This window comes from Herpailurus yagouaroundi, unplaced genomic scaffold (assembly GCF_014898765.1).
Source record: "Herpailurus yagouaroundi ecotype Mexico unplaced genomic scaffold, PumYag 77, whole genome shotgun sequence".
NCBI lineage: Eukaryota > Metazoa > Chordata > Mammalia > Carnivora > Felidae > Herpailurus > Herpailurus yagouaroundi.
The window spans coordinates 29,248,934-29,268,336 of record NW_024412388.1 but is presented as its reverse complement, the minus strand read 5'-3'; the positions used below and the strand labels follow the sequence as shown (position 1 = coordinate 29,268,336).

Below are 19,403 nucleotides of genomic sequence, written 5' to 3'. Positions count from 1 at the left end.
TTTATTCATTTTTTAAGAGACAGCACAAGCAGTGGAGGAGCAGAGAGAGAGGGAGACACAGAATCCAAGTCAGGCTCTAGGCTCTGAGCTGTCAGCACAGAGCCCGAGGCGGGGCTTGAACTCATAGACCGCAAGATCGTGACCTGAGCCGAAGTCAGACGCTCAACCAAATGAGCCACCCAGGCGCCCCTCCATTGCTGTTTTATAGTGTCAGCTCCCGTAGCTCAGCCAGAAGCTTTCACATTCCTCCTAGACTCATCCTAGAGGCACCCCCCACCTTTTTTTTCCTTTAAAGGGATAAAAGATAAAGCCTTTTTATGATAAGACTTGAAGAAAGCAGAAATCCTGTAGCCAATGTAACAGGAAGTGTAACTAAGGTGGAAGGGTGAACTGTGGGCATGACTTTATAGTCGTCCTCGTAATAATGTAAATAACCAATGTTTGCTGAAGGCTCACCGCATGCCGCAGGCTCTGCGTACATCATCTCCTTTCACCCTTGCAGGGGTCCTTTGGTTATCATCCCTGTTTTTACAGATGAGGAAACTGAGACTCAGACATGAAGCCACTTTTCTGACCTCAACAACTGAGAAGGGACGGGGCTCGTGTCCAGGGCTCATGGCATGCCGCAGGGGGCCTTCACAGGGGCTCTTCTGCCTGTGAGAGGAAGTCTTAGCCAGTCCTTAGCATGCAGCTTGACCCTTGAGGAGACCAAAGAACTTCCCAGACTCACAGAAGTACTGGGGTGTGGTGGGAGCAGAGGGCTTGTAGGGAAGCTAGCCCTGGGGATCCCTTTGAGAAGACCACAGCTTGAGCAAAGCAACCTTGGTCCCTTTGAGCAGACGGAACCTACTGGATTGGGCAGCTGGGAGACAGCCAAATAGTAGGGGACAAAGCTGGCTGCGTTGTCAGCACTGAATGTCAAACAGTACACTGACCTCATGTCAGAGCACAAACAAAACATCACTCAGTGCAAAAATCCTTGAACACTGAGGGTTTTCTGTCCTCTTGGATGACCAGTATAATCGGGCAGGCTTCAGGTCCTTGGAGATCTGCCATACTTGAGTGGCCGTAAATGTGATTTTTTTTTTTTTTTTTTTTCCAGCAGCAAGCATCTAAAGTTGAGAAGGTGTTTTTTACCACTGCAGTACCAGTAGCCAGTAGCACAGGTATGTAATTGTGTGTGTTAACTTTAAAAGAAAGTCAACTCTCTGGGCCCCTTGAGGCACAGCTCATTGTTGCTTTGCCCCAGTTTTGAAAACCTCGAATTTGTCAGATTGTATTGTTTGTTTATTAGAGTATTTCACCTTCTCACAGCTATTGGAAGTTAGCGGGTTTATGGCATAAATACCACAGTTAACATTCCTTAAGGGGTCACCGTTCTTTCCTTTCAGATATAGCTTTTAAATGTAACCAGAAGAAAGTCTGACTCACAGTGAATGCCAAAGAGGGCAGCTGTTAATTCACTGGACTCTTTTCTAGTTACAGTAACGAAGAAGTAGCTTCTGGGTCAGAGACTCATACAGAGCGAAAAGTTCCTTTTTCTCAAGCTATTTTATAGATTAAGAAACGGGGGCCCCAAACGACTAACTGACCCCTCCAAAGTCATAAGTGAGTTTGTGGCAGAGCCAAAGCACTAGTTCTCAGGCCTCCTGACTCGCACTCTGTTCTCCTGCCCCCGGGTCTCTAGCTTTTTTGAGACACACAGAGCCTGTCTCATCTCAGTGTGCATGTGCACAGCACACATACCTGCACCAAAGAGCGGGAGCTTGGGCGCGCACGCAAGGCTGACAGTGTACAGGGGTGCTCCCCCCACCTACTGTGTGTCTGAGACTGGGGGTGCAAGCACGAGCAGGAGGCCCCGGTGGAGCTTGGTCTCGGGCAGGCGGGACTCAAGCCCCAAGTCCCACACAGTGTGGAGAGCAGTGCGTAGGGAGGCAGCAGCTCTGTGCACGTAGATAGGAAGCTCGTGTGCCAGCCTGCCTCGGGCCAGCCCCGAGCGGAAGCCTGCTGGAATCACAGCCTGGCAGCCTGGCTGTGCGCTGGGTCTTCAGAAATAAGAGTAAGTTCTCTGGAAAAACAGCGCGGTCTGGGGAGTTCAGGCAGAAGGAAGAGCGCAAAGACCCGGAGGTTTGAAGAACATGTCAGAAAAAAGGGAGGCATCTGCTGTAGCTGGCGTGGAGGGTATAGGGGGGTTCGAACAGCCAGAAATGAGGCTGCAAAGACAGGGTCATCTAGATGGTGTGTGTGGCCAAGGAAAAGGGACTTTGCCTTGCAGGGGATGGGGAGTGTCAGGCAGAACAAAGTCTGGAGCATGGCATCCTCCCTTGCCGCCACTCCTGCTTCCGTGGCACTCAGTGCTCACCCACTCCGTATCCCCGTCCGTCACGCCCCTGCCCTGCGGCTACTGGAGGAGCAGTCTCTCTTGCCTCTCTCGCAGGGAGCTCTGTACAGCAGATCGGCCTCAGTGTTCCCGTGATCATCATCAAGCAAGAGGAGGCGTGTCAGTGTCAGTGCGCGTGCCGGGACTCTGCCAAGGAGCGGGCGGCAGGCAGGAGGAAGGGCTGTTTTTCCCCATCCCCGGCAGAGCCGAGCCCCCAGCCTCCTGACGGGCCCAGCCTGAAGCTACCGTCGCAGACTTTTCCCTCACGTCCCGGTCCCTTGTCGTCCTCCTCCGCTGTACCCTCTTCCTGTGAGCAAGGCAGACAAGCAGAGACTCCTTCAGACCCTCAGACAGAAACGTTAAGTGCCATGGATATGTCAGAGTTTTTGTCCCTCCAGAGCCTGGACACCCCGTCCAATCTGATTCCCATCGAAGCACTACTGCAGGGGGAGGAGGAGATGGGGCTGACCAGCTTCTCCAAGTGAAAGGGCCGCGTGCACTCACCTCTAGGAAAAGAGGGGGAGCGGAAGCGTAAGGTGCGGAGCCTGCCATCGTGGGGGGTCAGCAGTTCGAAGGATGAAGAAATCTACTGTTTGAAATCCTCACCTTTCAGACGTATTTTCTTTAGTCATATCCCAGGAGCATCCATTTTAAGGAACTGATCTTTGGAAAAAAACAAAAACAAAAAAAAAAAACAAAACAAAAAAATGCTAAGTTATAAATGAACTGTTTGGCTGCACTGTATGTCACTTTTGCTTATTGTCATGTGAACTTGGAAATTAAGGTTACTCGTATGCATAAACATTCGAAATGAAAGGGTGTGGCTTCCATCCGTGTGAGGCTGCCCATCACTGGCACTGGGGACTTTGTGGTCTGGGCAGTAGTGTTCAGCTTGGCGAGCGTTGCTCCTCCCCGTGCGTCTTTTGAGTCTGAGGCTGAAGCTCGCAAGGAAGGCGAGACCCTCGCTCCGTCAGAGGGGGGAGTGGCAAAGGCAGAGCAGACAGCTGCGAGCTGGACAGGGGTCGGGCCAGGTGGTCCTGTTGTTTGATCTTGGTGTCCGCGGAGCTCAGGGTGATGGCAGGTGGCGTCCTGCAGCCAGCTACAGCACAATGGGTAGTAAAAGCCTGGCCTGAGGCTGTGTCAGTGATGTCCCGTCTGCCGCGGCCCCAGGCGAGCTGGTGACCGCTGTCTGTCCCCGCCGTTTGCGGAGCTGGCTCCGGCAAGTGTCACGGCGTTTTTGCCTTCCCTGTTCTTCCTATCTCTTGGTTGGTTGCCAGGCCCTGCAGATCGCAGCGGACTTTCCTTGGGGAACATCCCTGTTTTGTCCTCGAGCGGACGTGTGGCTTGTGGCCAGTTGCCGGCTGGTGGTCTGCCTTCCTTTAATGGTTTTCTCTTCCTCAGAGCAGAAGAGCTGCATTTTGCTTATCAGAAGGAAGTCATTGTTGGTGTTTTTTGAGGCGGCATGTAATTGGCAGGCCAGGTGTCCTGGTTCCAGGTTCTAGCCAGGCTTTTGCTTGCCTCTCCCATCTCCACCTCTCACCCTCTGGATTTTGCATACAGTCTAGTACAGTGCAAAGAAGGATGTGACTTGCTCAGCTTAGTCACGTGATTTCTAAACAAATACACAAAAGCAAACAAAAACCACAAAACGATGATCTTCTACTCAGGGTAAAACAAAACAAAACAAAACAAAACAAAACAAAACAAACAAACAAAAAATCCCCCTTCCACCAAAAAGCCTGAAATGTTGCAATAAGTTCTCTCATTTGGAATGTTTCATTAAGTTGTGTTATGGGGAAAAATTTTTTTTTTGATTTGTGTATAGAACTATATCCATCTGTCTGCCTTTGGCTCCAAGTCATTGCCTCTTAAAATAAAACCTAAAATACAATTCACACTAAAATGGAAAGTTTCTCTCAACCGGCTATATTAATGTAGTCATGAGTGCTCACCGAGCCTCACTGAGCTCAGAAATGAGGCCTGGCCCACGGTCTGGACTAGGCCTCAGCCTCCAAGAGCCCCCTTCCCTGCTTGAGCGGGGAACAGGGGTCCACAAACAGGACTGCTCTTCTGAGTCGACAATGTCAGGCAGAAAGCAGCCATAATTTTGCCTTCCTTTACCATTACCTAATGTAAAGAGATCTGCATGTGTCACTCTTCTGTTCTCTGAGCTATTTATTACTCAGGGCCAGCCAAGACAGTATCCGGAGCTGATCATTTATCTGGGAGCCAGAGGCCCTGCCTTTGACAGAATTTCAGGGACACAGTTGGACAAGAGGGCAGAGGTAGTCAGTGTTGTTACTGCCACGAGGAGAAAAGGGCTTTACCCGCAGGCAGCTGGTGGCTTCTCATTCTAGGAGTCTAGGCAGGAGAATCAATTTCTTTTTGACCTTCTGCACTCCCCTCCCCAAAAAGCTGGTGGGTTCTCAGCAGAAGTTGATAAGGCAGGAGGCATCTTCTGTTTACCACAGTGGGTTAATCTTCCTGGGAAACCAGTTGCTGAGCATGGTTTGTCCTTGGCCATCTCCGGGTCTCACACCCAGGGGCAGCTCTGAGGCAGGAGCCGCGCTGTTTTCTCTACAGCTTCTGACAGAACGACATGATGGGGTCCCAAAGGTAGCTCTATCGGAGGGCACGAATGACCTCCCCAACATATCCATCCGAGGGGCACCCGAGATTCGGTTCCCTGGGAGCTGAAGTGGGAAACAGGAACCCAGAGAAAGCCATTGGAAGTGTCCGTGGTTTCGTTACTGCTTCTCTCGAGTTAATCAGGGCTGTACTCCTGTTGGGCATACCTAGGGTCAGTGGCTTTTCTGCTCTCCAAAGATTGGGGGGTGATGAAGCAGCGTCATAACAACAGTATTTAGGCTGACAGATTTTTCTAGTTGAAGTATCTGCCTTTTGAGGGTGACTCAAAATGACAAGCGGGACTGTCCGAGCCAAGTAGCTTTTGAAAAATCAGGAATGTGCTTAAAATGCCAGTGAGTGGTTGTGAAGAGCAGGTTCGCCCACAGGCCAGGCCGTCTTCCCTTCCTCTTCCCGCGCTCTTCCCCCCACCCCATCCCCTCCCGCAAGCCTGGCCTCTTGTGCCAGGGATCTGGGAGGAGAGCGGGCCGCCGGCAAAAGTGGAGCTAGAACGGGCCTTCACGAAGAGTGCGTTTTCCAAACCCAGGCACGAACCTGTGGCGAGGTTAGGGAAGGGCTACAGACTTCGGGCAGGTGAAACCAAGCTTTCTTTCTTCCCCTGGTAAGCTGGGCCATTGCCACCGTGTAGATGGATTCTTCCAGCTCCCACTAGCACATCTCCAGTTCCACTGCCCTTTGCAGGGTGTGGTCAGCACCAAGGACTGGAGTTCCTGGACCTAGGAGGGGGTGGGAACCCGGCTGGCACCCCCAAACTGCCTTAGCAGGGGGGTGGGACACTGAGGGAGGATGGCCCTGCCTCTCCTGGCAGGGTCTGGCAGCCTTGTGGGGCATCACCAGTTTGGTGACACGAGTTGGTGTCATTTATTCAATTCCACCCCTTCCCCCTTAGAAGGAGATCATGGTACAAAGCCCAGGAGGGGCCTTAAGGTGTGAAGACGTCTCTGGGTAGAAGCCAGGGACTTGTCTCCCCCACCTCTGGGAAAGTCAATAGATTGGGGTTTTACCTTCAGGGTCAAGGCAGTGGATTGATGGGGATAATGGAGGGTGGGTGGGTTTTCCTGAGAGACTTTGTATAATGCTGAATGTGTCCAGAGGGATGAGTTTGCAGAACCTCATATTGGTATATTAAAGAAATAATAAAATAAAAAAGCACTTTAGGTTATTTTATCTTTAACCCAATTGCTGCAATTTCTTTTGTGTATATATATATATATACATATATATACTTTCCACAAAGTTTTATTTTTTGCTCAGAATAAAAAGTTAAATTGAGGTGTGAAAAGAAAAGCACTTACCTTGGTGCAATATGTGTAGCTTGACGGTCGTTGTCCCATGTGGCCCTGGCCCGGCCGCGTTTTTCCGCTCGATCAGCCCTGTACTGTGAGGCTGTCTATAGGGAAACACTATTATGCACTCTCAGCAACTGCTCTATCTATGCAAGCCTTCCCTGTGTGCCCGAGGGCGCCCCCTCAGGCTCTCTGAAGAACTGCGGGTCCTGTTTTCCTTTGCTGACTTGAGGCCCCGTTTTCATCACTTCTCGGTCCCTTGCCATCTTGCCCCGCCTTCACCATTACAAAGTGATGCCTGAAAGGAAGGAACAGGTTGTTCCTAGGTAGAACCTGGCACCTTCTAGACTTTTATATCTGTAATCATGTTTCGTTGTCTTCAATCTTAGAGACTTCTCCGGAGTCACTGAAACCATTGGTTTGTGGAACTGCAACAGTATTGCTAGCGTTTACATTTTCCAATCTGAACTATGTTGGGGAGGTGGTGGTGGTAGTGGGGGAGCGGGCAACACGAGCCATTTCCCTACTGCTCCCCTCACCGCCCGCCCATGTTGGCTCTCTAAGAGAAAAGGTCTCCAGCCTTCATTAAATCCAGTAAACAAAGCTGTTACTGATCTGCTTTATCGACTTCTCTTCTTTTCCCCACATTCCCCTCCTGTTCCCCTGAGCTCCCATTTTATCTTCAACTCTCAGGCTACTGTAGAATAGAGAAGTTTTGAAATACACTTCAGCCAAAGCAGAAGGATTTCCACAGATCAGTGTGCAAATGGTTCTGTGGCACAGATGGGAAATTGTCCATTCCCTAATACCGGGTGGCGGGGCGGGAGGCGACAAAGCTGAATCTTGCATATTTCTGGTTGGTAGTCAGTTTAGCCTGTTTCCTCTTGCATATTTTGGGGGGGGACAGGGAGAGGGTCCCATGTTTCCTCTCATGCCCTTTGGGGAAGCTGATGATCACTGTTTGGGCATTTCTCACTGTTACTCCTGTTCCAGAGGTTCTCCTCAGTCTGCACTGAAAAATGCAAATTAAACTGGATCTTATGTCAGTGTGTACATAGTACAAGCTTTTTTACTGGAAGCAAAGTTTAAAACCACACACTGCCCTTTTGGTGGTGTGCCTGCTGGGCCAAAAATTGGGTGATAATGTAGTGTCACTTTCTCAGCTCAATGCAGTTTCTACTCTTTTTCTTATGGGAAAATTTTTCATAAAACCTTTTTTCACCAAAACCCAGGGGTGTTTTTTGCAATATCCTCGTTATCCTCATAGTGGTGCCAAGTCAGAGGCCTCTCTTGCCCTTCTCCCACGTCCTTATGCCTCCCCAGGGCGCTGTTTGATTCAACAGTCTACATCCTTTGCTGTGTTTTTGGAGAATGTGGGGGTGGGGGGTCGGAGTTCAAGGTGGCTGTTCCCTTTCCCTGTGAACTCCTCCTAGTCCCTTTTGGGGAAGGTGGCTGGAAATAGGTTTTTGCTGAATCTCTGGCTCCCATCTCCTGGCCAGGAAAGGCAAGACCCACAGAGAGCCTTCTTTTTTGACACACACCAGTCATTGGCCGGAGGTCTTGGTGACAGTTTTTAAAATCTCAAATGTTTTTATTTGGATTGTGTAAAAGTCTATCAAATTTATTTAAGGGTGAAACATGGGAACAACGGACTTCCACTGAGCGATATGAAAACGTTACAGGTTCAGTACTTCCAAAGGAAGAAACCTCCAAACCCAAAAAAGAGTAAATATGAATTTGTATTTTTGAAGAATGTGAAATAATGGTGTTTGCTTAATTGCTCATTTTGTATAAACTTAATATTGTACTTTAAGATATCTGCTAAGAAGTGAAAATTTAACTTTTTGGAATTGAGAAAGCAATATTAAATACTAATGAAATCCTAATTAAATGCTTATTTAAATCTGGTAGTATCTGTGGCCTTTCTTCCCAACATTACCCATGGTTGACAATTTTCAACCACGTCCCCCCTCCCCAGCTGAGTCTCAGGGGACAGAAAGGAAAGGTCGGTCACCAGGAGAGTCTGCAGGTTTCCTTTTAATCAAGGCTCTGCTAAAAGTGTTTGGTGGGGCTAGGAGCCCCCAAAGCATGAAATGGACATGTAACACCACCTGGATCCCCCAAAGCAGGTCAGACCACTCTGGAGAGCACTGCTGGTCTTGCCCAAATCCGGGTCATCAGACTGGGTGTTCCTTGGCTACATTTCAAAGCTCAGCACTGCCTTCAGCCAGGATGAAGTGGGAGTGAAACCCAGCTGCTAGCAGAGCGGCCACCCCAGGCCGAGAGCCAAGTACCAGCCACTGCTGGTGAAGACTGGCCCCTTTATTGAAGGGGGTTGTTCAGAGTCCAGCCACCAGCCCCGGGAGGGAGAGAAGTCAGGGCGCCCATCAGGGATGGTCAGGGCTCCGCAGCTCCATCGCCAGCATCCTTTGGAAAGCCACCTCGGGCGGAGACAGCTGGCTGGGGAGGCGCTCCGGCTTTGGCTGAGACGTTCTGGTTGGAACAGAAAGGAAAAGTGAGGCTGGGAGGAAAGGCCTTGGATTAGGCCCCGCAAGGATATGGCCACTTGGCATTCGGCTAGCACTTAACTTTTTCAAAGCCTCTCGCCCAGATGAAAGGAGGCTGGGGGTAAGGCGGTGGGGACACTCTTCCACCCTCCAGGGGAAGCTAGGGCTTAGCAAGTCCAGCCACGGGGCAGTCCCCACCTCCCAGGCCCAGCCCGGGGTGGGCACTGACCCCGCCACCAGCCGGCTCCGGGCGCCGGCGGCCCAGCTGCCGCAGCATCTCCTCGCAGGCGGCGATGGTGTCCAGGAGCTGCCGCTGCCGCTGCTCCACCGCGTCCAGCAGCTGCTGGGCGCGCTCATCCCGGGGCGGCTGCGGGGGTGGCCTCCCGCCGAGCCCCAGCCCCGCCTTCCCACGGTCCACGCCGGCAGCCTCCCTGCCCGGGAGAGAGCGACAGACACACGGTCAGGGCCGGCGCTCGCGCGGGGTCCGAGCCCCTTCCCCCCGCCCCGACGGGCCCCCTCTCACCCCCGTGACCAGTCTGAGCCCGGGCCCCATTCCATCTCCACCTGCGCGGCCCGACCACCGCCCCCCTTTCGGCCACCCCCCTCCCCAGCGCTGCGCTAGGGCTCCGCAAGGCTGCGCCCCGCCCGGTCCCCACCGGTCTCCTTCAATCCTCCTGGGGGTCGCGGTCCCTTTAAGGTGCCCGGCGTGGAGGTGGGGCCGAGCTTCCCCGTCCGGAAGCTGACTGGGCGCGTCACTTCCTCCCGGAAGTGGGCCCGGGCGGATGTCTCCGGCGCGTCCGTGCAGGGGGCTGAGGGCCGCGGTGGCTGCCAGCGTGGGGTTGAGCGAGGGGCCGGGGGGCTCCGCCCGGAGGGGCCGCCTCCTGCGCCCACCGAGCCCCGCTCCGGCAGCGCCGGGGGCCCGGCTGTTGCGGCTCCCGGGGAGCGGGGCCGTGCGGGCCGCAAGCCCGGAGCGCGCCGGCTGGACCGAGGCGCTGCGGGCCGCCGTGGCCGAGCTGCGCGCCGGCGCCGTGGTGGCCGTCCCCACCGACACGCTGTACGGCCTGGCCTGCTCGGCGAGCTGCTCGGCGGCACTGGGAGCTGTGTATCGCCTCAAGGGCCGCAATGAGGCCAAGCCGCTGGCCGTCTGCCTGGGCCGCGTGGCCGACGTCTACAGGTGAGGCCGCCCCGACCCGGCCCCGCTGAGGGCGGCACCGCGGGAGGGGCTTCCGGTGACAGGCTTGGGAGACTGAGGCGCAGAGAGCGGGAGGGGCTTGTCCAGGCTCACCCAGGAATCCGGAACTGGAAATGTGTATAGAGCACTTAACGTCTTCCAGTGTCTGAACGAGATGCTGGGGCGCCGCGATGAACGAGGCAGTCAGGGTCCTTACTCTCCTGGCGCTTTTGTGATAATGGCGGGGGGCGGGGGGGGGGGGGGAGGGGAGGCACGCCCCTGGTTTAAAAAAAAAAAAAAAGGAAACAAACACGATAGCTTAATTTAGTAGGGGCGGGGGATGCCTTGAAGAAAATGAAACATGGAGCGTGATAACGGTTCAGCTGTTGTAGCCTCAGAGACCAGAGGCATGTGGGCCCCAAACCGGGAGTGCTCCTCTGGAGCCCAGCGTCTCAAACTCTCAGGGAGGTGAAGAGGGAATACAGACGGATCTCATCGTAGTCCCAAGAGTCCCCTTTTCTAGATCTGTCCATAGTCTGGAATAGGACCAGCAGCGAGCCTTCATTCTTGGATGGATCTGTGTCCCCTCTGTTTTCCAGGTATTGCCATGTGAGAGTACCCGAGGGGCTCCTGAAAGACTTATTACCAGGACCAGTGACCCTGGTGTTGGAACGCTCTGAGGAGCTTAATAAGGATCTGAACCCCTTTACTCCTGTGAGTCAGATTTGCTTTTCTTGTGTCCCCAGACTCCTGCCATCTGGCTTTCACTAGGATCCAGGCCAGACCCACTCCCCGCCCGTCTCACCCTTTTTGATGATCCTCTCCCCTTGCTTTATAGCTCGTAGGCATCCGGATTCCTGACCATGCCTTCATACAGGATTTGGCTCAGGTGTTTGGGGGGCCACTTGCTCTCACCAGTGCCAACCTCAGCTCCCAGGCCAGTTCTCTGAACGTGGAGGTAAGAGTTACCCAGTCCTCCCCGCAGAAACATCACCAGCCCAAACACAGATTCCTCTGAATCTGTGGGGTTGATGGTTCACTGGAATGACCTGCAAGAGACACCCATTTGTTCTAATGGTGGGAAGTCGGCCTGGTTGGCAGGGGTGGGGTGGGGGTGGGGAGATCAAATTAAAGGATCTTGAAAAGGTTTCATTAGAAAGTCTGAGAGGTGAGGGGGAGAATTGGTGTTTTCTTCCTATTGTGTTTTTAGTAATAAGAAATATTACGGTAAGTGATTTTTTTTTCTCCCCCATTTTTTTGATGGTAGCAGTTTGAAAATGTCGTTAGGCAATAAGCCTTTACATTAGTGCTGTAAAGAAAGTTAAGGCTCTGAAAGGTTGTGTCACTTGTCCCAGGGACTCCTGACCCTGTTCTTTTACCTCGGCCGATAGCCATGTCAAAGAAAGGATTATCCTAATCCTGCCTTGACTGCATGGCTTTAGAACAAATGAGAACACACAGAAATGCCACCACACGTTTTTTTTCCTACAGAACTTAAATGTAAAACATAGCAAAGTACTGGGGTTTCCCAAGCCCAGACCTAAAGAGAGTGCGGTCAGGGGCCTTAGAGAGTGAGGGTGAGAGCTCAGCATCCTTTCTTATTCTGGGACTGCAGGCTTTACCTGGTCCCCGTGGCTGTGCCTGAGGCAGTGGGGGTGGGGGTATTCTTGGCTTGTCCGCAAACATTTGACCCAACCAACACAGTAGCTGGTAGTTAAGACCCTCCGTCCCAAATGCCCAGGCCTAGCCACCACTGCAGCATTTTCGTGAGTGGTAGTGCTGGGGAGAATGGGTGATGCTCTAACCCAGTTAACAGTTCAATCCACAGATTTTGGAGGGGCATCCTTCCCGTAGCCCCTTAAGGGTTGAGTGCTGGTGGCATGCACGTGAGAATCCACCTGTCTTCCTCTCCGTACCCTTACCCTACTGATCCTGAGATCCAGAATCAGAGTGTCCTGGATAAAGTCACTTGAATGTGGTGACATAGAAATTTGGGCGGACGCTCAGGGTAGACCCCCATGTCTTTGGACACCCATCTAGGTAGGACTCCAGTCATTGTATTTATACATCCCCAGCAGAAGCTCTGTGTGGCTTCTCCTCTTGGCACAGAAAGAGTTTCTCCGAGTTTTAGGTGTTACTTGAGGCACCGACCTAGGAGGGCTTCACACCTCACAGGATGCTGTATCCCAGGCGCTAAGGCAGTGTCCTTGGCACAGGTGACCTTCACTGCATGAGGTTCTTTTCCCTGCTTAGAGGAAGATGCCTCCTGTTTTAGAAGTGTGCGGTCTTTGCTTTCTTATGAACTCTGGGTGCAGTGTGACGTCATGGCAGACGCCAGAGGTAGCGTCCATGGTCTTCCTCTCCTTCTTCTCAGGAGTTCCAGGACCTCTGGCCTCACCTGTCCCTGATCATTGATGGGGGACCAATCGGGGATGGCCAGAGCTCTGAGTATCGCCTGGGCTCAACTGTGGTTGACTTATCTGTACCTGGAAAGTTTGGCATCATCCGCCCAGGCTGGTGAGTCTTTGCTGTGGAATGGGGATAGAATTGGAAGGGGGTTGGAAGGTGCAAAAAAAAAAAAAAAAAAAAAAAAAGTCCTCGGCAGAATAAAGGTTGTCATTCCTATCTTGTCCCGAGGGGAATGAGCAGGTTTGAAGAACTGGCGGATGGAGGTGGGGACTAAGTTTGCCGGTGTTTGCTGGCTTTTTCAGATTTCAAAGGATTCGTCAATGATCTATTGAAGAGCTGATCACCATACTCTGGTGGGCTCAGGGTTTTGAGGAGTCAGACTTTAACTGCCCTCCATTTCCTCTTCAGTGCCCTGGAGAGAACTACAGCCATCCTCCAGCAGAAGTACGGGCTGCTCCCCTCACACGGATCCTGCTCGTGAATCTCGGGAAGAGGGAGGGCCCGAGGACTGGTGCTGGACACTGTGTGTCTGTTCGCTGGTGACTGACAAGGCCTCATTCACAGAGGCCACAGGGGCCACAGCATCACTAGTCTGACGCTTTCAGGCAGTGTGTCCCTCTAAACCCTGTAGACCAGGCCCCAGAAGCTGCTGATTTTGTCTCACACTGGTGGGGGAGGTCATATTTATGAACTGTACTTTCATATCAGCCAAAAGCTGACTAGACACTTTATTTGAGCACATTCCTAGGATGGCCTTGTCCTAATAAGTTTCTTCTTAAAAGATATGTTTGAAACATTGAAAGAACAGACTTGGAATCTAGTCAGAGCCTCCCCTCTGGTGGATGGTGGCTTTTAAGGTCCAGATCAGCCAGTGCACCAGCTGGTGCTGTCGGAACTTCTCAAGTGACCAAAGGCATGTGTTTCTGCACCTGAAGCTGGAACCAGATTAGGATAAAGGTTGTTGAGCCACGGGCCACACACTGTTTCCTCTGAACCAGTGAGGCCGGTGGTATGGTGTGCTGTGATGCCAGGAAGAGCCATCGTTTTGGGCAAGTTGTGGGAAGTGAGCTCAGTTGGCAAGGGGTGCGGGCGGGGAGGTCCAAATTAGAGAATACTAGAAAGCAAATCTCTACTATTTCTGTCAGCCAGTGGCTTTTTTCGTATTTATTCATAAAATAAATTATAACAAATTATACCTATAACACTTTTATTTGAATCCAGTGTCTACTCAGCAGCCTGCATCTTTATTCATGTGAATACCAAGTGTTAAACAGTTATTCTTGGGTATTTGAACCTTGTTTTTCATTAATAGAAAATGTTTTGTAAATAGTTTATTCTTCTTCTTTTGAATTATTTCCGTAGGGGAGGATTACTGGGTCAGAGCGTATGAACATTTTTCTGGTTCTTGATACAGATTCACCTTCAAAAGAACTGATCAAGCTGCCTTGCCATCAGCAACGAATGAGACTTGCTGCTTCAGGCCCCTGGCCTTGCTGTACTTTTAGAACTTTCCAAATTGTGTATGTGGGAATGAAGCCTCCTAGTTTCTCCCTTCTGTAACTTACTACAGGTCACCATCCAACCCTTTTCACCTGTCCTGATCTGCTCCATCCATCGGTGCCATTCAGTAACCATGACCTAACTGGAGCCGGGGGTCCTGTGGTAATCCATAGGCCCGCTTCTTCCCCTCCTGCACTTTGCACCCCATTCCCAGTACTGGGATTCAGTCTTGAGCCCATAAAGTAACGCACATATTTCCAAGTAGCTCCTAAGTCTTGCCAAGGAGGTGTCCCAGGGTCTACTTTGAGGGCTCCTACAATTATAGCACATTAGTTTATTCGTAAATAAGCACTAGTTGGTTACATATCCCCTCTAAAAATCGTGTTTAAACTTCTCATTTCTTAAGCAAACTCACTCTTCGTTGTGCCAATGCTGGCCAGCCGATCCCACATGTCAGGTTGTCACGGAATTTGAGGGCGGGCTCAGAATTCAGGAAGTCTTGAAGAGAGCAAAAAGAATGCTTACTTGAGAATACCACGTATTTAATTGATACAAATCACAGTAGCACTGAAAATGGCTGACTGAGTGGGCCTCATTCAGTTTAGGCAGCTAAAGGGAGGGGGGGGGGGGGGGGGGGAGCCCTAGTCCTCTCCCTGGAGCTAAATGGTCATCTGGGGAAATGGAGGCTCTGGAGCACAGAGGTATTTTCTTAGAGGAAAAAGAACAACTCCCAGCGCTGGGTAAAACTGCAAAAAGAAACTGCTCAGGCACTAGCTACAAGGCCACACCAAAGAAAGAAAGCTGGATCCTATAAGCTTCTGGAAGAAAAAGGACCTTGCCAGGTCAAGTTCCTCCCTAGCGCCTAGCACATAGTAAGGTGCTCGATTAGTGTGTGTTGAATGAATGAATGAATGCTCAGGGGTGTTTCCTGATCATTGGGTTCAGGAGTCTACCGGGAAGGGCTTCAATCTAGAATTTCCCTTTTGGGAAGCTTCAAATCCGGTTCCCTGACTTAGAGAAGACAGGTGCCGTGGGAGGAAGGCTGAAGAGGAAGCAGGGCATGTGCTAGCCCCGAGCCCTGGCCCCTCCGAAGAGCAGTCACCTGGTGGCTCCGCTGCACCCCAACCTGCTGAGTTCCAAACGAGGAGGGACTATTTTAAAGTGTCGGGACAGGATATGGAGCTGCCCTGGGCTAAATCCAGTCACCCGCCGGCCTCTGTGGTTCCCTCTGGGACCCTGCCTCGTTTCCTGTCACCGCAGAGCACCCCGGCACCACCTGCCCAAGGAACAAGCTCTGTTCCACGTGGGCCTAGGCTTGACAGCCCACCCAGAGGCGGCCCGCCGCTGACTTGGAGACCGGCGAGTGCCCATGACCTCAGCTGAGCCCCACGCAGCGACACCTTCCGGTGAGGCCAGGACGTTGGCACCTCGTGGCCGTCGGCAGGCTCCTCACATCAGCCACTGCTCCTTCTCTTTGATGAAGTGCTCTGCCCAGCGGCGAGTCAGCTCCAGGTACAGGTTGGGCTGGTGAGGCAGGTAGTCCAAATACAGACGTGTTGGCGTCTTCTTGGGAATGGCCTTCTCGATCTGGGTGCCCTCATGCCACTCATTGAAGGAGGTGATGGAGACAATCTCGGGCCTCACCGTCAGGGCTGCCTGCAGGGCTGTCTCATAGTACTTGCCATTGACCCTGTTCCGAGTATTGTGGTTATTCCAGGGCCGGATGCTGGTGTCAATGTAGCCAGGCCCCACGCTGGGGATGAACATGAGGTTGTTGGCATCACAAAAGTTCTTCACGGCTTTCCAGTTCTGATGGGAGGAGCCGAAGGAGAAACCATTGGAGGCAAAGTAGGTATACATGCCATCAAATCCAGCAGCCAGGATGTCGTGGGTGTGGCCCTCCTCCACCAGCAGGGCTATGAAGACCCCATCATAGGGGGTGTTGCGGATGGAGTGGGGCCCATTGGGTGTCAGGAGGTGAGCCCAGGCCTCAGGGGACGTCAGGTATGAGTCGTAGATATAAAAGAGTGGGAGGCTCTTGCCCATGCTGTTCTTATAGCGGTAAAATGCAGCATGGGAGCCATACCTGAGGAGCAAGAGGGAGAAGAACTTGACTTGGCCGCCTAAGAGGGGCAGCCAGTACAGCTGTAGGACAAGCCATGGGTTAGATCTTTCCTGATGCCCAAGTGCAATTTTGGATCCAGCCAGGCCCCACAGTTGGCGTCATCGTGCCTCTAAGCAAGAACCCAGTCTTCCACCCCCCACCCGTCCCCAGCCTCAGAGATCCTGTATTCAAGCCTCACTTCCTTGCCCTCCACCATGCCACCCCCTGTCTTTCATCTATACTGCAGCAACAGCCCCCTAACCGGTCTCCAGACTCCCACTGCTGGCTCCCTACAATCCACTCTCTTTAATCACATTTGATTGCTCTTAGTACTGAGACCTGCAAGGCCCCCTCCTACTTGATCTGGCCCTACCCACCTCCGTCCCTGCTGTAACCCCATCTCTACACACCAGCTACACTGGCCTTTTATTCTGCCATCAGGCTTGTCCCATCATGGGCCTTTGGATCTGAGAGCCCTCTGCCTGGAATCTTCTGCCTGCTCCAGATCTCTGAAGAGCTGACTCTTCCTTCAGGTGTTAGTTAGCTCACATGTCATTTCCTCAGAGAGGTTCCCTTGACCACTCTTTCTAAAGTATAGCACCCATCCTCAGGCATGCTCTCTAACACAATATGCTGCTTTATTCTTTCTCAATTGCTTTTTCAGAGTATGGGTCACAATTTGATCTTTCATGTGTAACCGCTGTGCGCTTCACTGCCTCAGCACACTGGAATGTAAATTTTGCTAGTCCTGCCCATTACCATACAACCGGGGCTTAGGACAGTGCCTGGACACCTGAAGGCACTCAACTGTTTTCTGAATAAGTGGGTGATACATGCAAACGCCGTACAAGCCACTTTCACATATATTAACTCACATAACTCTCACAAGACTCAAAGGTTCAGAGGCTTGCATCGGATCACAGATTAGAGGCTGCTGCATCAAAACTCAAACCCAAGTTGCTGACCCCAAGGCCCGGTACTGTCTACTGTGAAGTAGCTGCTGAGGACACAAGCATTCTGCCCTTGCGTGCCTTGACCTACCTTTCTAAACCTTCAGTCCCACCCCCATTTTGATCCCCACCAGAATCCAGGCCCCACAGCAGCCTTACGTGTCAATGATGTACTTGATGTTGTCATGCAGAGTGACGTCATCCCGGCCCTTATAGGGTTGGATGTGGAAGGCCACCTGCCACAGACAGAGGAGATACCGGTCAGGTGAGTATCTGCCCAGGGGCCATAACCTATAAGGCTCATGCTCCCCTAAGGCTTGAAGGAGAGGGCCCGACAACTGTAGGCATAATAGAGATAAAAGCAGCCACTGCCCTCAGGGCCAAGAAAACGGGCAAGAAGCTTGCCCAACTCCCACAGCAGGACATCTGGGAACCATTTGGATGGGCTGTGACTGAATGGCTAATAGGTTTAAAGCTCACATGCCAGTTCCACGTGATTGGCATTAGCTGCTTGAAACCCTGGGAAGAAGGATGCTGAATGAAGCTGCATTGATGGACAGAGATGCTATGATCTGTTAAACATGTCAGTGATGGGCTCAGGAACAGGAGTGGGGCTCCTCTCTGCTGTTTATCTTCCTTCGCCACCAGAGAGGGGAATGACTTATTTGGTTCATTTGGAGAAATTAACTGGACATGCTTCACTCAGCTCATTCATTCCTCTTGAAAGCGCGCCTGCCTGCCAAGAACATGGGTTGTACTCTACGCCTTGAGGCCCAGCATTGCCTCCCACTAGGGGTCTGAGGCTGGAGTTGGGTTTCGGGGCGCATTTGGGTCCTTGCCTGCCCTCTATCCAGAGTCAGGCTCTCCAACCTAACTTCTATCTGATATTTATTGAATCCCCCATTTCTCCTATATTTAGTTTTCCCCATTTTCCCCCATAATTCAAGAAAATAAGAGTGACAGGGGCTATTTCGTAGAGCCCCACCCCCAACACCACACTTGCTGTGTATTTGCCATACTTAGGCTAATGCCAAGAACTAACCCTGCGGGCAGAGAAGGGAAAATCTGAATGGGCCAAAGAGCACCTGACCTCTTCTTGGAGACTCACCTGGATGTTGTACTGATGGGCGGTGTCGAGAATGGCGGGCACCAGGTCATCTGAGGGTTCCCCGTTATCATCAGCCATGCCAGGTGGGTACCAGGACAGGACCAGGACGCCTGAGACACAACACAGAAGCTACTTCAGAGACACAGAGTACCCATGCGACGCAGATGTGTTTCCTCACAAGCTATCTCCAACTGCAAAATGGTTTCTGCCTGAAACCTTGAGCGGGGGGGGGGGCTCTGACAGGCCAGGTTTACTTCCTGCAGATCAGATCCCGGAGCCTAGCGTCCTGGAGCTGTCCACGCCCGCGGTGCTGAAGCGAGGCGGCAGCGGGAACCTTTGCGCGCCAGGCCGAGAAGGAGCCTGACAAAAGCCTGAGTAGGACTCGGCTTTCGCTTGCATTCCCAAGGAGTAGAACAAAGGGAAATGGGTGCATAACACCACACCCATCTGGAAGCCACAGTCCTGTCTCTGGAGGAAAGGGGCACATCTAAGGTCCCGCGGGGAGAAGAGTCCCAAGCCGAGGTCATCTTATCCTTCCCACAGGAAATAACGTTTGCCTCGACCATCTGCCTCTCTAGACTGTAAGATCCTGAGGGATGGCCTCTGTGTTATTTATCTGTGAATGCCTCCCATCATTGTCTCTGGCATTCAATTTCTCCCCATTCACTAGCCATCTCTAGATAAATTGAAATGTGTTGTAAAATCCAGCAGAATTCAGTGACAAAATCTGAAAGAAATGAGCCTCCCCACCAGAACCTGCCTACAAAAGAGGCCCCCAGGAACCTCTTTTCAAGCAGAGTACTTGATGAAAAGCTGCTGCCCGGCCCCCCCCCCCCCCCGCAAACAGAGCAGGGTCCATCATACAACATGGGCAAACTTTCTGCAGCCAGCAAAAACAGGAAGGGCTGCTGCCCTACCCCTGTATCTGGTGTGAAAGCTGAGGCCATCCCAGGCGTGACTCCACGGAACCCCACTCCTGCAGGGCCAGGATACCCAGGCCTCACTTACCCAAGACTAGAAGCCCAAGAGACAGGAAGACTCTTGCTCCCTCTCCTTGCTGTCCCTCCTTGGGACAGCTCGGAGCAAATGCCTTCTTCCACTGGCCCTCCCAGCAGCTCTGCCCTACAAAAGGGCCCTATTGTAAGGGGTCAGAAGGCAGAGTAGGGGGAGACCTAACACTAGAAGGTAGGGGCGGCGCCGCGTGGTAAGCGCTGAATGAAAGTAGAAGGGAGGGAGGGAGCAAGAAGCCAGGCAGAAGGGTGAGTGGGACCAGAGGCTCGGTGACAGGACCAGTGGGAGTTGTGGCGTGGAAACGAGGAAGGGCGAGGCTGGGGGACAGGGC

General features: G+C 52.3%; 4 protein-coding genes and 1 long non-coding RNA gene across 8 annotated transcripts in view; 3 read left to right on the top strand and 2 right to left on the bottom strand.

Moving 5' to 3' along the window:
* The window catches only part of MTF1 (metal regulatory transcription factor 1), a 46,810-nt gene extending 38,588 nt beyond the window's left edge, over nt 1-8,222 (top strand). For 2 of the 3 annotated variants that reach the window (XM_040469686.1, XM_040469687.1), the window contains exons 10-11: nt 1,103-1,166; nt 2,438-8,222. In XM_040469686.1, the coding sequence (XP_040325620.1) occupies nt 1,103-1,166; nt 2,438-2,865 (492 nt within the window). In that variant the 3' untranslated portion in view covers nt 2,866-8,222. The remainder of the gene's footprint in view (nt 1-1,102; nt 1,167-2,437) is intronic. The other variant, XM_040469688.1, reaches the window with a different exon arrangement.
* A 107-nt stretch (nt 8,223-8,329) lies between these two features.
* Nucleotides 8,330-9,586, bottom strand: CUNH1orf122 (chromosome unknown C1orf122 homolog). 2 transcript variants are annotated; one of them, XM_040469691.1, is made up of 3 exons: nt 9,476-9,586; nt 9,049-9,250; nt 8,330-8,805 (listed from the first exon to the last, which is right to left on the bottom strand). In XM_040469691.1, exons 2-3 carry the CDS (start codon nt 9,094-9,096, stop codon nt 8,710-8,712), a joined length of 144 nt encoding a protein of 47 aa, XP_040325625.1. In that variant the 5' UTR covers nt 9,097-9,250; nt 9,476-9,586; the 3' UTR covers nt 8,330-8,709. The 2 variants fall into 2 exon arrangements, with proteins under 2 accessions (XP_040325625.1, XP_040325624.1); XM_040469690.1 differs by lacking the exon at nt 9,476-9,586 and adding an exon at nt 9,343-9,422.
* On the top strand, nt 9,577-13,728 carry YRDC (yrdC N6-threonylcarbamoyltransferase domain containing). Its single transcript, XM_040469689.1, has 5 exons — nt 9,577-9,993; nt 10,590-10,704; nt 10,829-10,948; nt 12,365-12,507; nt 12,808-13,728. Exons 1-5 carry the CDS (start codon nt 9,602-9,604, stop codon nt 12,878-12,880), a joined length of 843 nt encoding a protein of 280 aa, XP_040325623.1. The 5' UTR covers nt 9,577-9,601; the 3' UTR covers nt 12,881-13,728.
* MANEAL (mannosidase endo-alpha like) lies at nt 13,593-18,132 on the bottom strand. Its single transcript, XM_040469693.1, has 2 exons — nt 18,062-18,132; nt 13,593-15,985 (listed from the first exon to the last, which is right to left on the bottom strand). Exons 1-2 carry the CDS (start codon nt 18,130-18,132, stop codon nt 15,349-15,351), a joined length of 708 nt encoding a protein of 235 aa, XP_040325627.1. The 3' UTR covers nt 13,593-15,348.
* LOC121026880 (uncharacterized) lies at nt 15,982-18,768 on the top strand. Its single transcript, XR_005788474.1, has 2 exons — nt 15,982-17,218; nt 17,977-18,768. It is a non-coding gene; the product is annotated as an uncharacterized LOC121026880 (long non-coding RNA).
* Nucleotides 18,769-19,403: the final 635 nt, after the last annotated feature.